At 41.1% G+C, this 16,685-nt stretch overlaps 2 protein-coding genes across 2 annotated transcripts in view; both read right to left on the bottom strand.

The window, feature by feature from the left end:
- The window catches only part of LOC117290455 (IgGFc-binding protein-like), an 88,440-nt gene extending 82,156 nt beyond the window's left edge, over window positions 1–6,284 (bottom strand). Inside the window, exons 1-5 of the mRNA XM_033771871.1 lie at window positions 6,112–6,284; window positions 5,165–5,373; window positions 4,171–4,348; window positions 1,730–2,052; window positions 689–844 (exon numbers count right to left, since the gene is read on the bottom strand). Coding sequence (XP_033627762.1) covers window positions 689–844; window positions 1,730–2,052; window positions 4,171–4,348; window positions 5,165–5,373; window positions 6,112–6,283 — 1,038 coding nt within the window. The 5' untranslated portion in view covers window position 6,284. The remainder of the gene's footprint in view (window positions 1–688; window positions 845–1,729; window positions 2,053–4,170; window positions 4,349–5,164; window positions 5,374–6,111) is intronic.
- A 5,716-nt stretch (window positions 6,285–12,000) lies between these two features.
- On the bottom strand, window positions 12,001–16,306 carry LOC117290454. The gene is made up of 6 exons (XM_033771870.1): window positions 16,233–16,306; window positions 15,660–15,773; window positions 14,388–14,693; window positions 13,163–13,465; window positions 12,083–12,213; window positions 12,001–12,027 (listed from the first exon to the last, which is right to left on the bottom strand). The coding sequence occupies exons 3-6, from the start codon at window positions 14,482–14,484 to the stop codon at window positions 12,001–12,003; spliced, it is 558 nt and encodes a 185-aa protein (XP_033627761.1). The 5' UTR covers window positions 14,485–14,693; window positions 15,660–15,773; window positions 16,233–16,306.
- Window positions 16,307–16,685: the final 379 nt, after the last annotated feature.

Raw genomic sequence — 16,685 nt, 5'->3', positions numbered from 1 at the left:
ATATAATTTGATATATCAAACATAAACTACTCATTACAGGAAAGCCCCATTAAAGAATAAGGCCAGAATAAAACAACCTTCTCATCTTGACCAACTCACACCTGTTATCTCCATGTAATTCCTTTGCCAAACAGTGAACCCTTATCTTTGAATTGGATCATGAACAAGCCAGTAGCGATGCCCACTGTCCCAGCTGCTATCGCAGATTAACTGCTCATGCATTAAGTTGGATGACCCAAGTAATTTAATGTAAACACACCCACTCATTGAAAAGGAGAAAAAACTTTCAAATTTTGCTGGCCCAACTCAGAAAGTCTTTGATGGAACTTTCCGTAAACCATAATTTAGAAACACTCAATGCAAGATAATAAGTAAATTAACCTATATGGCAACAAACTGCAGGATAGTTATTTTACCTGACACATTTATATATTCCAGAAACTCATACTGTATGTACTGACTCTTTGCACAATGCAGAGTGTACCTCCGCACAATGAGCATCTCCCAGTTTTACAAATTTTTGTAGTCAACTCCTTTGCAACATTTTGACTCATACTTTGCAACGTTTTTTAACAAAGACCTAACTTTTCTTTTCAAGATAAATTTACAAAAAGTGATAATGGGCTGACAATTTTACCCTAGCCGAGCAGTCCATAACAGGTTTTCAAGGATAAGAATGGATTCTTACCAGTGTACCATCCGGCATGGTGAAATCATTTGACTTATCTCCGTCAAATGTTCCACACAATCCACAGGTCCTATTCCAGTAGCTGGAGGGTAGGGTTATTTCAGTGGCATAGCCACGGTCGTATTTGATGATCAGTCCAAAAGTTGTGGCAATTTCCTACAGGAAAAAAATGCATTCAAGAACTAATTTTAAAATAGAATTCTTCAGAGCTGTTTCCCTGCAGTACATGTATACCGAAGGGAGGAATATCGGAGGGCCCAGTGAAAAACCCGGCATACGTGTACAAGTATACAAGAAAACCAACCCATAAACTCACAAACAGCTATAGCCTGGTATCGAACCTGGCAAGCCAGGTGAGAAACAAATGATAATAATATCAAAGTCTTATAGCGCATGTATCTACCAAATGAGAAACTCAAGGCACTGAGTATATACAAACTTTCAGAAAGATAGGTTATTGAAGTTATGAATTCTGAGACCCAATTACATGTACATGTATGTAGCACCTTATAAGGGTTTACAAGGTGCTACGGCGCATACAGCAGCCACAGCCAGGAACACCAGTGCCAACCCCTTCTTTTTTCGATGTGCACTGGGTTCTTTTACATGTTTTGCACAACACATGGGACCAACGGCTTTACGTCCCATCTAACATGTCTAAAGGACAAAGCAATGGTTAAGTGTCTCGCTTAAGGACATAAGTGTCAAGGCTGGGGATTCGAACCCACACTCTGCTGATCAGAAACCCCAGAGTTTGAATTTGGTGCTCTTAATCGCATGGCTATGACGCTTCCAAAACAAGCGCCTTACGCACTACTAGCAACCCATGTCACGGCCGATACCTAGATTACTTAACAAGACAATATCTAAAAATATAAACTCTGCCATTCCATTGAATTTTTTTTTATCACTAATCTGTAATTTTGCAATGAAGAAATATTGACAAATATTTACAAGCAGACCATCTGTTTCAATTGAGAAGAACTGAGATCCAAGGGCCCCTTCCAATAAAAAATAAAATACTGAGTATTAAGTACTTACCAAATAAGCCCCAGCATCTCTAACTACGACCCCGGATGAGTGTTGAACGGGGAGTGCCACTGTCACCCCATCGAGTCGGAACTCACCCCCTCTGAGGAACAGAAACACTGCACCCACGTACTCCAAACTCAGCTCCTGTAGGTACGAGACTCGGTCCGAGGGCTTCCTCTTATTGTTCTTGACACTCAGGTGGAAGGACGGAAGGGAGGATGTGTTCAAACAGTCTCTGATCAGGGTGTATTCACAAGACCCTTGGAAGTCATACATGAGGCCATCGAAGGTAATGTAGTGAGGATCACCCCAAACTACGCATACCCCAGGACCTGAAGATAGGATCAAACATGTCAAAGGAAATAGGATTTCAGACATAGCATGGTGAAGTATCAATATAACACCATGTGTATCTACTTGCCAGGTAGAGTTTGTTCTTAAAGAACTCTCTTGCTTTATTGTACTACAGACTACCGCGGAGTAGAGGTTCGGGGGTTTGGCATGTTCAGTTCGGGAGACTTCTCAGTTCTAAAAAGAAGTGTCCTGCTTTTTTAACTATTACCCGTGTGGATGGTATAGAAAATAAGAAGTGTCCTGCTTTTTTAACTATTACCCGTGTGGATGGTATAGAAAATAAGAAAAGTCCTGCTTTTTTAACTATTACCCGTGTGGATGGTATAGAAAATAAGAAGTGTCCTGCTTTTTTAACTATTACCCGTGTGGATGGTATAGAAAATAAGAAGTGTCCTGCTTTTTTAACTATTACCCGTGTGGATGGTATAGAAAATAAGAAGTGTCCTGCTTTTTTAACTATTACCCGTGTGGATGGTATAGAAAATAAGAAGTGTCCTGCTTTTTTAACTATTACCCGTGTGGATGGTATAGAAAATAAGAAGTGTCCTGCTTTTTTAACTATTACCCGTGTGGATGGTATAGAAAATAAGAAGTGTCCTGCTTTTTTAACTATTACCCGTGTGGATGGTATAGAAAATAAGAAGTGTCCTGCTTTTTTAACTATTACCCGTGTGGATGGTATAGAAAATAAGAAGTGTCCTGCTTTTTTAACTATTACCCGTGTGGATGGTATAGAAAATAGGCTGGGACTACTACTTAAAGGGTGGCTGCATTTTTTTTTTTAATCATTTAAACGATTAAACATGACTTTTTAAACCTAAAATATTTTTTTATATCATTTTTTAAATGCGCAAGTATTTTAAAAATGGTTTTCAAGTGATTAGGGGAACCCACACCGCCCTTAAAAGGGAGCCTTCATTTGCATAAACGTGACGTCATGTCGGTAACCCGAGCCATCGGGCCCTCTGGCTGTGTGCATATAGAGACAGGTGCACTGTGTGGCCTGGTACCTAGGCGCGTGTAGTTAGGGACCAGACTCCTTTTGCTGACGATATGTTTGAATTCCCGACGTGACGTCGCTGGTAGAGGGGAGGTACAAATCCACAAAGGGGGGGGGGGGGCATGACTTATTCGGTAATTACGCAAGTCAGATATGTCGGGAATAAACAAAAAACATTTTATTGATGTTCAATACATATATCAGATAAATGACAGCAAGATTAACTGTTTTATTTGAATTCACTGCAGCATCCCTTTAAGCTTATAGGATCGTGATTAACTGTACTGATCAAAGTAATCGTGTCAAGTTGAAAATCGTTTTCTGAGTGCACCTTTCAACAATTTCTTGCTAAAATTAGGGTATGCTGATGAGCCTTATAATTAGACACAGATTGATAATTTCAGGTGCTGTTTAGTTTTACAATCAATAAAGTTTGGGCAACGCTTACTGCAGGTTAACAATATATTTTTTTTTCGTTGTGTGCTCAAATTTTCTAATTCAAAATTTTATTTCGCTTTTCAATCGAACAACATCTGCTCTCTTGTTTCTAACTGCCCTTGTGCTCGATGCCCGTATGGAGAGTCATTTCTGTCTCTTTCTTTCTTTCAGTATACAGTACCTCTTCCACTCCCTCTTTCTCTCTCCCCCCCCCAGCCCATCCCTTCCCCTTTGCCCAAGTGCTTCTTGTCTGATTGGCTGCATATTTGGCCATGGCACTTTGGTGCTATGTTAAGGAAAAACACTTCAAAAAGTAGCTATGTATACCTTGCAGGAAAAAATATGGACTGCTTTGAGACACTAATCAGGCATTACAAAGCACTATATATGAAAACTACAAACTAGTTTTATTATTTATTATGACCATTTATTTTTCTGAGGAACAGAAAGCCAGGTTAGATCTGGTCCCAATTTTATGGCAATGTTGACTGCAGTTCTGCACTTAAACTCATATAACCACAATTAGGTGCCTGAAGCGCAGTCTGTGGCAAGCAGCGCTGTGAAATTTGACCCTGACTGTAAGTAGAGTTAGTGTCTACCATATCTACAGGCGTCAGGAACCACAACTGACAGTAAACATGAATGTGTGGTGTCATACCTTGAATGCAACCACCTTCCCCGTCGCTAATGTAGCCTTCTAAACAGTAGCAGTCTCGCACACCACCTTTAATTGTACACTCAGAGTTTTGCGGACAGGAGTATGTACTGCAGAAGAAGCTGCCAGAATCACAGGTACACCTTCGTCCACAGTTCTCATCTATCACTGTACCTCCAGACTTAAACAAAAATAACAAAAACAACAATTCTTGAAACTGTCATGTAGAGGAACTTTTGAAAAGAGGAGTTTTTTAAAGTTTGAATAAATAATTTCCTCGGTGGAAAAAAAAAAAGCACCACTCCTTTTGGTACTTTGAGGCCAGCCTCCTCATTAACCTCCTCTACTAAAATAAATCCACACAGGAAGCAGATTCTAAAGGAATTTGCAACTCATACTCCAGTGCAATTCAAGATTGTGGTTGTCGCACAGAGCTCTCTGCAGGAGCTCGGCTGTTTACCGTTTGTACATGATTTGCATGCAGTCAGCACAAAAGACACTCTGGAACTTGTAGGTGCGATATTATCTACATAAAGCAGCAAGATCTTATTTTCCTGCTGTGTTTACAAGATAAGATTAGTTCTTCAGGCTGGTTATTTCAAATGTATGTCAGCCATTTCTGTCGTCCTGAATTGCCCACATGGCACTTAGTTGCGATCGTGTGATGCTTTTGTGATATTAAGAACAGTTTGTTCTTTGACTGGAAACAATATGGATATATAAATGCCACTGCAGATACTATCAATGTGGAATAGAACCATTGAAAATCATGGCGTCTCCTGTCCGCCATTTATGGGGTCAAAATGTGCACAAAAGATTGGTACACCTTTACGCACCAATGCGAGTGTAAATACGTGTACCATCCTTTTGTGCATGTTTTACCCCCCAAAATGGCAGACATACACATGTACTTGTACATGTAGGACAGAATACATGTACAAGTGCGCTGCATGTTGTGCAATGGTTCTAGAGTCTTCTAAAAGTCAAACTGACTTACCGGAATATAGCTGCCATCTGTCATTACACACCCACAGTTCTGAGGCTCCCTACAGCGGCCGTTGCCATCCTGTAGTTGGCCATCTGGGCACAGGCATGACTCAACGCAGGTCAATGGGCAGTTAGCTTGTTGGTTGAATCCAGTGGTACAAGATGGCTGACAGGCACTGGCACAAGCATCGTATATCAACCCTTCAGGGCATGTGAAACCTGGTTGTGTCAAAAAAACGTTCACATTCTCAGTTCTTTTGTTTCATTATTTATGTTTCTGGAAACGAATGAACAGGCCCTCACAAGAAAGTGTTTGTTTCTTTACAAACTTTGGGCATCCTAAAGCAGGATACTGAGCCTTCTCCAACGGACCTGGCCCTGGGGAATTCACTAACCGATAGCTGCAGAAAAGTAAACTCACTTGAATCATTCAAGAAATTCCTGAAACCATTGTTTCATCGACAGTGATATTTTATTTGCGGCCATCTTTGATTTTGATTTTAGACATGTATTGGACAGACACATCCTAGTCCTATATTATTTCAATCAATCAATCGTTAAATTTAGAAGGCGCCAATCCAACAGTCATTGCTCAATAAATTGTTACTCGCCTGCGGAGATCAAGTATTAAGCAACTCTAAGTAAGTGTCTCTTAGCACACAAAATCCAATCATTTAATTTTCCGAAAAGAAGAAAGTCAAAAATCAAAATTTTCTAAAACCAACTAAAGTAGGAACAGACCTTATGCACATGACGTCATTTCAGTAGGGCGCCCTCACCTAGTGGTCACAAGAAGGAGGTTGCTCATTGGCCAATCCTGTGCGCCCGATACAAATCTGTGCTTTCGATTGTTTCGTTATTGTTTTACCTCTAAGATGGCGGCTGGATGACGTCAATGCATAAGGTCTATAATATCAAACCAGCAAAAATGATCTAATGTGAAAATATTCTTCTTACCGCACTGTGGTACATGACTTCTCCATTCAATGACGGGTCCACCGGCAGAACGACATGCCTGCGCATACTCTGCCACACTGTCACAAAGGTAATCCTCATCAGGGAGTGATGCGCAAAGATCATAAACACAAGCATCATAGAAGGGTTGTGGGTCGACGAATAAATCACACATACCCAGCCACACTATACCCAAAACAAAAAAGAAACAAATTCAATCAAACCTTTTGGGATTTTTTTTCTTCGAAAAGTAAATTTCGCTTTTAATTTATAAGTTTCAATGCTTTGTTGTTACAGAGTGGGTAACAATTCACTTATAGGAATATTTCAAATATTTCATACTATTTTAAAGACAGGGTAGAGAATTGGTAACTATTGAGAAACAAGGATAGGATTCAATTCCAGAGATCACTCATCTGTTTTTCATTAAGTAGATCACCCATTAAAACCTGTCCCGAGTTTACCTACAGTGTATGACAAACTACCAATTAGGGAAAAAACTGTTTTTAACAAGATCTTTCTTATCTGATCAAAACTTCATAAGGTCTTTGTTGTTAAGGGTGCCACTGCTTGTGAGTTTACTGACACAAATATCTACAACATTCTACTGGCTCTCGCTTATAGTGTAAAGTATTGGGAAAAAAAGTGTTGAAAACTATCATGTAAGCAACTTTAAATCACAAAAATTTACCAAATATCTCTTGAGGATGAGGATCGCTGGCTTTGTGGAAGTGGGTCCCAGGGTAAAAGTTAAAACTACAACTACTTTACTGTCAACAGCTCTACTTTACTGAGTCACAGTGGAACTGGTGAGTAGAATTCAGAGATTTGGGTAATTCAGTAATGTTATTACTTAAAAGCAATTGGACACTTTCGGTAAACAGTATTGTCCAAAGGCCCACACTTCGTGTATCACAACTTCTATATAAAATAACAAAGCTGTGAAAATTTAGGCTCAATCGGTCGTCAGAGTCGGGAGAAAAAAACGGGAAAACCCACTCTTGTTTCCACACGTTTCGCCGTGTTATGACATGTGTTTAAAATAATTCCGTAATTCTCGCTATCAAGAATTTATATTGTTTTAATGTTTTCTCCAAAAGTCAAGCATTTCATGGAACAATGTTTCAAGAAAAGTCTTTCACCATTACCTTCTGTAAACCCTGCAAATTATTTGTAAATCTGCGATTTTTTTTTTTTCTGTACCGAAAGTGTATATTGGCTTTAAATAAAACCATAGCATAAAATTTGCTGAACATTTCACTGGCTGTTTTGATGGTGTGTGCTGAAAGATTTGATTGCCAACCAAAATATTTTATGCTTTTCCATCATTACAGCGGTAGAAACTCCCTTTTACAAGTATCCTTTGACAATAATCCCTTCCCACCGTACCTTCATAATCCAGAATTGGACTGCAGAGACGAGACGCGTTGACAAATATATCACCTTCACAAGGATCGGGTGTCTGTGGCACAGTGTTGCATTCATTGGAATTAGCCAACCAGCTCTGACCAAACTCATTAACATCGGTGACCTAATGAGACACAAAATATTCTCAAGTTGAAGTATTCTCAATCCATAGTGTAGAGGAAACGTTAGGTATTCCAGATAAATAGCTCAATTAAAGAATTTCTGAGTTATTCTGGCCTGTTTCTTACAAGGCAGTGGACACTGTTGGTAATTACTCAAATGTTGTTTAACATAAAAACCTACTCGGTTACGAGTAATGGGGAGCTGTTGAAAGTATAAAACATTGTGAGAAACGGCTCCCTCTGAAGTAACATAGTTTTTGAGAGAGAAGTAATTTTTCACGAATTTGATTTTGAGAGCTCAGATTTAGAATTTGAGGTCTCGAAATCAAGCATCTGAAAGCACACAACTTTGTGTGACAAGCGTGTTTTTTCTTTCATTATTATATCGCTATTTCGATGACCGATTGAGCTCAAATTTTCACAGGTTTGTTATTTTATGCATATGTTGAGATACAGCAAGTGAGAAGACTGGTCTTTGACAATTACCAAAAGTGTCCAATGTCTTTAATGGATCTTTCCTGTAATAATCAAATTCAAACACACATTCTGCTATAAAAGAACAGATGAATGAATAAATCCATGAGCTTGCAAGACTGCCTACGAGTTTGCAAGACTGCCTACGAGTTTGCAAGACTGCCTGCAAGATTGCAACACTGCCAGCAAGCTTGCAAGACTGCCAGCAAGCTTGCAAGACAGCCTTCAAGCTTGCAAGACTGCCTTCAAGCTTGCAAGACTGCCTTCAAGCTTGCAAGACTGCCTGCAAGCTTGCAAGACTGCCTTTGAGTTTGCAAGACTGCCTGCAAGATTGCAACACTGCCTTCAAGCTTGCAAGACTGCCAGCAAGCTTGCAAGACAGCCTTCAAGCTTGCAAGACTGCCTTCAAGCTTGCAAGACTGCCTTCAAGCTTGCAAGACTGCCTTCAAGCTTGCAAGACTGCCTGCAAGCTTGCGAGACTGCCTTTGAGTTTGCAAGACTGCCTGCAAGATTGCAACACTGCCTTCAAGCTTGCAAGACTGCCCCACGCTTGCAAGACTGCCTTCAAGCTTGCAAGACTGCCTTCAAACTTGCAAGACTGCCTGCAAGCTTGCAAGACTGCCTTCAAGCTTGCAAGACTGGCTGCAAGCTTGCAAGACTGCCTACGAGTTTGCAAGACTGCCTGCAAGATTGCAAGACTGCCTTCAAGCTTGCAAGACTGCCCCACGCTAGCAAGACTGCCTACAAGCTTGCAAGACTGCCTTCAAACTTGCAAGACTGCCTTCAAGCTTGCAAGACTGTCGCAAGCTTGCAAGACTGCATACAAGCTTGAAGGCAGTCTTGCAAGCTTGCAAGACTGCCTGCAAGCTTGCAAGACTGCCTTCAAGCTTGCATGACTACCAGAAGGTTGCAAGACGGCCTGCAAGCTTGCAAGACTGCCTGCAAGACTGCCTGCAAGCTTGCAAAACTGCCTGCAAGCTCGCAAAACTGCCTGTAAATTTGCAAGAGTGCTTGCAAGCTTCCAAGAGTGCCTGCAAGCTTGCAAGAATGCCTGCAAGCTTGCAAGACTGCCTTCAAGCTTGCAAGACTGCCTTCAAGCTTGCAAGACTGCCTGCAAGCTTGCAAGACTGCCTTTGAGTTTGCAAGACTGCCTGCAAGATTGCAACACTGCCTTCAAGCTTGCAAGACTGCCAGCAAGCTTGCAAGACAGCCTTCAAGCTTGCAAGACTGCCTTCAAGCTTGCAAGACTGCCTTCAAGCTTGCAAGACTGCCTTCAAGCTTGCAAGACTGCCTGCAAGCTTGCGAGACTGCCTTTGAGTTTGCAAGACTGCCTGCAAGATTGCAACACTGCCTTCAAGCTTGCAAGACTGCCCCACGCTTGCAAGACTGCCTTCAAGCTTGCAAGACTGCCTTCAAACTTGCAAGACTGCCTGCAAGCTTGCAAGACTGCCTTCAAGCTTGCAAGACTGGCTGCAAGCTTGCAAGACTGCCTACGAGTTTGCAAGACTGCCTGCAAGATTGCAAGACTGCCTTCAAGCTTGCAAGACTGCCCCACGCTAGCAAGACTGCCTACAAGCTTGCAAGACTGCCTTCAAACTTGCAAGACTGCCTTCAAGCTTGCAAGACTGTCGCAAGCTTGCAAGACTGCATACAAGCTTGAAGGCAGTCTTGCAAGCTTGCAAGACTGCCTGCAAGCTTGCAAGACTGCCTTCAAGCTTGCATGACTACCAGAAGGTTGCAAGACGGCCTGCAAGCTTGCAAGACTGCCTGCAAGACTGCCTGCAAGCTTGCAAAACTGCCTGCAAGCTCGCAAAACTGCCTGTAAATTTGCAAGAGTGCTTGCAAGCTTCCAAGAGTGCCTGCAAGCTTGCAAGAATGCCTGCAAGCTTGCAAGACTGCCTAGAAGCTCGCAAGACTGCCTGCAAGCTTGCAAGACTGCCTGCAAGCTCGCAAGACTGCCAGCAAGCTTGCTAGACTGCCTGCAAGCTTGCAAAACTGTCTGCAAGATCGCAAGACTGCCCCAAGCTTGCAAGACTGCCCCAAGCTTTCAAGACTGCCCCAAGCTTGCAAGACCGTCTGCAAGCTTGCAAGACTGCCTGCAAGCTCGCAAGACTGCCAGCAAGCTTGCTAGACTGCCTGCAAGCTTGCAAAACTGTCTGCAAGATCGCAAGACTGCCCCAAGCTTGCAAGACTGCCCCAAGCTTTCAAGACTGCCCAAGCTTGCAAGACGGTCTGCAAGCTTGCAAGACTGCCTGCAAGGCTTGCAAGACTGCCTGCAAGACTGCAAGACTGCCTGCAAGCTTGCAAGACTGCCTGCAAATTCGCAAGACTGCCTGCAAGCTTGCAAGAGTGCCTGCAAGTTCCCAAGACTACCTGCAAGCTTGCAAGAGTGCCTGCAAGCTTCCAAGAGTGCCTGCAAGCTCGCAAGAATGCCTGCAAGCTTGCAAGACTACCTAGAAGCTCGCAAGACTGCCTGCAAGATCGCAAGACTGCCCCAAGCTTGCAAGACTACCCCAAGCTTGCAAGACTGCCTGCAAGCTTGCAAGACTGCCCCAAGCTTGCAAGACTGCCAGCAAGATTGGGAGTCTGACTGTAAGCTCGCAAGACTGCCAGGAAGCTCGCAAGAATGCCTGCAAGCTTGCCTTAAGTCATATATTTGAAACATTGCCTTCAAGCTTGCCAAATTTTTCAGGCAAGGTTGCAGACATTCTTGTTAGGGATGTACCTACAGGATCTAAGTTAATAAACATTCTGTACTCACCAGGCCACCGTTTGGTGTGGTGAAATCATTTTCTTGATTATCGTCGAATGTTCCACACATGCCACACACTGTCCTCCCAAGCCATTGGGGTATCTTGACCTCTACAGTATTCTTACCATCCCATCTTACAGTCACATCAAACAATGTAGTAAGAATCTGTCATAGTAAACACATGACTATTCTTGATAAATGAGATTTTTAAAAACATCACAGGAATTTATCAGAGATAGGTTGGAGAGTTGCACTCCAAACAGCAAAGCCCACATCACCGGTGAGTGCCTTTTTCACAGTTGTCCTGATGATGTGCAGTCCCTTAAGGATTTAGACAATTTGCCCACACAATAGCTACTTGACACCAATCGCATCGTTCAATAAGGGAGTAAAAGGGTAGCGGCGAGTTACTTAACTGCCGTTTAAAACCAGCAGGGTCATGGATGTGCAATAAAGGCCCGAGCCAAAGGTGAGAGCCTTTATCGCACAGCTATGACCCTGCAAGGTTTCAAACGGTAAATGTAGTTTAAGAACGAGTCACTACTCTTTTACTCCCATTCATAACTGCCATCTTGGTTAAAAGGCATAATTAAGTAAGAAACTATGTAAACTTATTTGTTTTTCGACACCCATGAGCTCTGTACGTGTGTTGCATTTTTATGACTGAGACAGTTTTTCGGAGATGCATTCGTGCGCGTGTTAGTCTTGGTGCAAGTCGTTTCTTGTTTACATTTCACATACAGCACGGTCAACTCACCAACAGTGCCCGCATCGCCCGTAACAAGAAATGTCTTGCACCAAGACTAGTGCGTAGTATGCATCTAAATGTATCCGAAAACAACCCGTTATAAACAGCTCCAGTTGGTCATTATCAACCGTTTTAACACTCCCACGTGGCAGGCTCTCCACCAATAGGAATAGCAAAACTGTCTGAGGTATTTATGAATCGTAGTTTAATGTGAGACATTGAAAATAGACATACAGGTAATTATTTATTATAAATGAAGATACTCACCACATAGGCACCAGCATAGATGATCCTCACCCCATCTGGGCTGACAATGGGCAATGCTTGGGCAAACCCATTCACCCTAACCTCACCCTCAGTAAGTAGAGAGTACACAGTCCCGGTCAGGTTCAAAGTAAGCTCCTGGATTCGAGACACTTTATCAGAGGGTTTCCTCTTGGCGTTCCTGCTAACGAGGCTGAAGTTGGGTACCTGGTCTAGCTTGAGACCCTCGATGCAGGCATCAGTCAGGAGGGTGTAGTCGCAGTCACCTTGGAAGTCATATCTCTTGCTGTCAAAGGTGATGTAGTGAGGGTCACCCCATATAGTACAGGCAGCGTACACTGAATCAAGTCAAAGTAACATCAAACATGTAAGGGGTCATATGAATAGTAATCATAAAGATAATAATAAAGATGTGTAATGTGCACACATCCACACTGCTGGTTGTTCAAGTCAGAGAAAAACAAACAAAAAATAGAAAGAAGGACAGACAGACACAACAAAATTAGTCCTTGAAAACCTGTAACATAAGATAAGTTTTGAGAAGAGATTTGAATTTTGTGGTACTGTACAAAGAGACAATACATAAGATTAAATGTTAGAGAGTTCCAGGTGCATGGCATAGCTGAACAAAACGACCTGTCCCCCCATGAGTGTCAAGACTTGGAATCAATGAGGAGAAGCATGAAACTTGATCGAAGATTCATTACATAGAACTTGAAGTAGTTCTTCATAAGGGTTTGTGAAATTAAAACCTTCCCATTTCGCAGAAAGTGGTACTTATCTACATTTTCTTTTCGGTTTGATGCGCATTTAGGAGAATTTTTTTCATGAATTTTATGGTTTGTAGTTTAAGTGATAGCTACTAAACAAATTCATTGTGCAATGTAAAAAAAAAGAAAAAGTTGTGTGCTTTCAGATGCTTGTTTTCGAGACCTCAAAATCTAATTCTGAGGTCCCGAAATCAAATTTGTGGAAAATTACTTCTTTCTTGAAAACTACATTACATCAGAGGGAGCCGTTTCTCACAATGTTTTATACCATCAACAGCTCACCATTACTCGTTACCAAGTAAGGTTTATGCTAAAAACTATTTTGAGTAATTACCAGTAGTCTCCACTGCCATTACAATGAAACAGATTAGAAACATCTTCACATAGCGAATAAGTAACATATCTTGAAAAAAAGAGTATAGATTAGTCAAACATCTCGAAAGAGACATCTTAAAAAAAGTAGATTAGTCTGTTAGTAACAACTTAAAAAAATGAACCTAGCATCATCTGTACTTACAATATTCACAGTTAGGACCACCTCTGCCTGGTTCACATGTATGAAATCTAGCAACCAGACTCGTTTCCCCAGTGGCTGGATATACCAATCGAATCTCATAGTACTCATGCCCCTCCAGGGGTGCCACGTCATACACCCCCATGTGACTGGATAACACCGAGTGATTGGTCCATTGCTCACTCCCATAGATCCTCTTTTGGACGGTTATTGCATTCGGGTTGGTGTCGTCCTCCCACGTTATCGTCAGGGAAGATGCTCGGGAGTTCTGAATGCCGATGTTAAATGGCGCCCTCATTGTTGAGTCTGGTTGTTAAAAAGGGTGGAAATCAAAGTTGAGTCATTTATATTATATAGGTTATTAGGTTTGTGATTGAAAAATTTATAACTTCGCAGAATGGATGCACAAACCCCACATTGTACATGTTGTACTGAATAATCTTTTTGTACCTTCTCAGCATATGTAGGAAAGGAAACAAGTTCAATATTTTTAGTTTTTCCCAAAGAAAATAAAATGAAGTAGAAACTGCAGGGTAAAAAATGGTGTTTGAGTTTCTTTTAAATGTATAAGAAAGATAGCTTTAAATAAAGTTCTCTTTTTGATCTTTTATTCTGTCAGATTTGTGGCGTCATGTTCTTTATCCCACTACTGCAACACTTTGATACTGAGTTGAATATGTAGGCTGATTTGACAAGACTTGCACGTCATGACCAAATGGTAACATTTACTAGACCCAAACTCTGGCGTTGTCAGCAGCAAACTGTGGGTATGCTGGTCACACTTTTGCCCTTCAGCAAGACACTTAATTAACAATAGATGTTTTGTAAAAAATTGAGATGGTAGGGCATGATGTGGATGATGTCCATGCCTACATCCTTACAGACTGAGAAGGGAGTAACCCTGTTTCAGCCCTAGGAGTAGGTGGCTCCTAGTGGATGATACCCATGCCTACATCCTTACAGACTGAGAAGGGAGTAACCCTGTTTCAGCCCTAGGAGTAGGTGGCTCCTAGTGGATGATACTCACGCCTACATCCTTACAGACAGTGAAGGGGGTATTAACTCTGTTTCAGCCCCAGGAGTACATTGGTAACTTGCCCCTGCATGGTGACAGCTGATTTACGTCGACAGCCCAACAGTTGCCCTCACCTTAAAGTGACCATCCGGTCAAGTGATGTTTAAGAAAATCTCAATAGAAAAAACATTAAAAATTCTGATTAAAACTTACCGACTCCACAGTCGGATGGGCTCCCGTATCCCCTAATGCATGTTCTGATGGTATCGGGTATTGTATACACACTACTATCATCCCTGGCCCTCTGCATACCGACTCTAAACTCATACAGAGTCTGGTTCTGAAGCCCCTGAACAACGTAGAGCAGTTGGTTACCACTGACTATAGGCTCTAGCTTCCAGACACCTGTACTGACATCACGGTACTGGACCCTGAACCAGTTGACGGGTATCTCCACTGTCCAGGCTAAGGTGAATGAATCACTCCACAGTTGTACAATGCTCACAATGGGCAGATCACCTTCATAGAGATCAGAATTAATCATTATACAATTGAGTTTCAAAGGTCACAGCTACTTTTCCAGATCTAGTATACACTAATTGTAAAAAAAAATATAATAATAATAAAAATATCAAAGTCTTATATAGCGCACGTATCTACATGTACCAAACAAGGTACTCAAGGCACTGAGTATACACAAACTTTCAGAATGATACGTAATTGCATTGATGAATTTTGAGAACCAATTATTTAACACCTTATAAGGGTTTACAAGGTGCTACGGAGCATACAGCAGCCACAGCCAGGAACACCGTGGCGAACCCCTTCTCTTTTTAAAAAGTGCACTGGCTTCTTTTACATGCGTTACACAACAGTTGTTTTGATAATTATTTGTATTGACTAGTCTGGTCTCATTGCTATTGTTATTTTTGTACTTTTCGTGTCCAAGTCCTCGTCTGTCACAGGGAAAGGTACAAAAGCAGTATGCTAAACCTTTTTCCCTGCATGTTGGCTAGCATGTTAATTACCTTTGAAATTACTATACATTTTATTATTGACTTATGTGGCGTCCATCTTTTTATAATTATACTCATTGTTATTTGTTTTTAACAGTATGTTTAATTGTCAATGTCAACACGAAAAATAAATGTGCATTGAATTGAATTGAATTGTACCAGAGGCTTTTCCAAACCTCAGCTTAGGCTTCGTCTCCAGCTCCGGTGCTCATGACGATGACTCAAGACTCAAATCTTTGGACTCAGATGAGATTTCTTGATGTTTCTTGTGTTCTCCTGTGCTTTAAATTTTGTATATAAAAAAAATGTCCATCTGTTTTTTAATTCAGTCTGTTGACTGCGACAAGGAGATGTTTTTATAATAAACCAGGAATAATAATAATAATAATAAAGATTATCCTATACAATATAGCCCAAGTAGGATTATAGGAAATTTTGGACCATGAAAAAAGGAAAATATTGAACCTACTTTCAGTGCACCTGTCACCGACCCAGCCCACTTGACAGCTACAGGAGTAGCTATTGGCGCCATCGTTACATGTAGCCTGGTTCAGACACGGATTGCTGAAACACTCATCAAAATCTGAAAATGAAAAAAGTTTATATTATGCAAACTATTAGCTTTCACCCTCAACCAAGCAAATAATCTCGCATTGTAAAATGTACCTTTTTTCTTCCACCAAACAAAGATATTGACAAAATAGGGATACTGCCAACATACATGTATAGCTCAGTTGGCAGAGTGCCCTTACGATAATAAGGAGATCATTGATTTAAATCCTGCTCTAATTTTCTTTGGTTCAAACTCAAAGTTCTTTTCTTTTAATAGTTTAAGTTACATCATTATGTGGTCCAGCTTCCTGGACATAAGTGAATACTTGAAGAAGAACAAAAAACAGCTTAGTAATGTCATTTCAATTAACAATAATTTAAAAAGCAGCATAAAGAATATTTTTGTGAAATTGACATCAGGAAAAAAGTAAAAAATTTTACCCCATGAAAATTTAAATTACAGAGTACAGAAGACTAAAGAATGCGTTACCTATTTCACAGTTGTCTCCAAGAAATCCTTCAAGGCATTCGCAGGTATAGATTTCTGTGGACACCGGAGTACACGTTCCTCCATTCTGGCATATACCAGGTGTGCATGGTGTGTCCTCTGTGAAGGTTAACAAACAAATATCAAAATGAAAGAATTAGATTTGACAATGCTGCTTGGAGGTAGTAGGGTCATAGATTGATTTTGTTAACATAATGCTAAGTTATAGGTGGTTTTGTCAATGGAATGATGATTTGTATAGGGAAAATTGTAAACAAGATACAACAAGTCACATGTGACAGTTTCAGCTACATGTAAAAGCAGTGTCTACTTGCTGAGAAGACAACAACAAACTGTCAGGGTATTTTCAAAAGAGCGCTGAATCCATCCATGTTTAGCGAGGTAACAGTGAGTGCAAACTGCCTACACCAGCCATCGATTTCACAAAACTCTTCC

This window comes from Asterias rubens, chromosome 5 (assembly GCF_902459465.1).
Source record: "Asterias rubens chromosome 5, eAstRub1.3, whole genome shotgun sequence".
Lineage (NCBI taxonomy): Eukaryota > Metazoa > Echinodermata > Asteroidea > Forcipulatida > Asteriidae > Asterias > Asterias rubens.
The sequence above is the reverse complement of the archived record's forward strand: the minus strand, read 5'-3'. Positions and strand labels throughout refer to the sequence as shown.

Bases quoted from the DNA above. Each gene is read 5' to 3' on its own strand.
- LOC117290454 (XM_033771870.1), bottom strand. From the start codon at position 14,484: ATGCAGAGGGCCAGGGATGATAGTAGTGTGTATACAATACCCGATACC. The intron at 12,214-13,162 runs GTAAGTACAGAT...GACTTGATTCAG, and splicing joins TGGTCCTAACTGTGAATATT to TGTACGCTGCCTGTACTATA. The intron at 12,028-12,082 runs GTACCCAACTTC...CCTCTGATAAAG, and splicing joins AGGGTCTCAAGCTAGACCAG to TGTCTCGAATCCAGGAGCTT.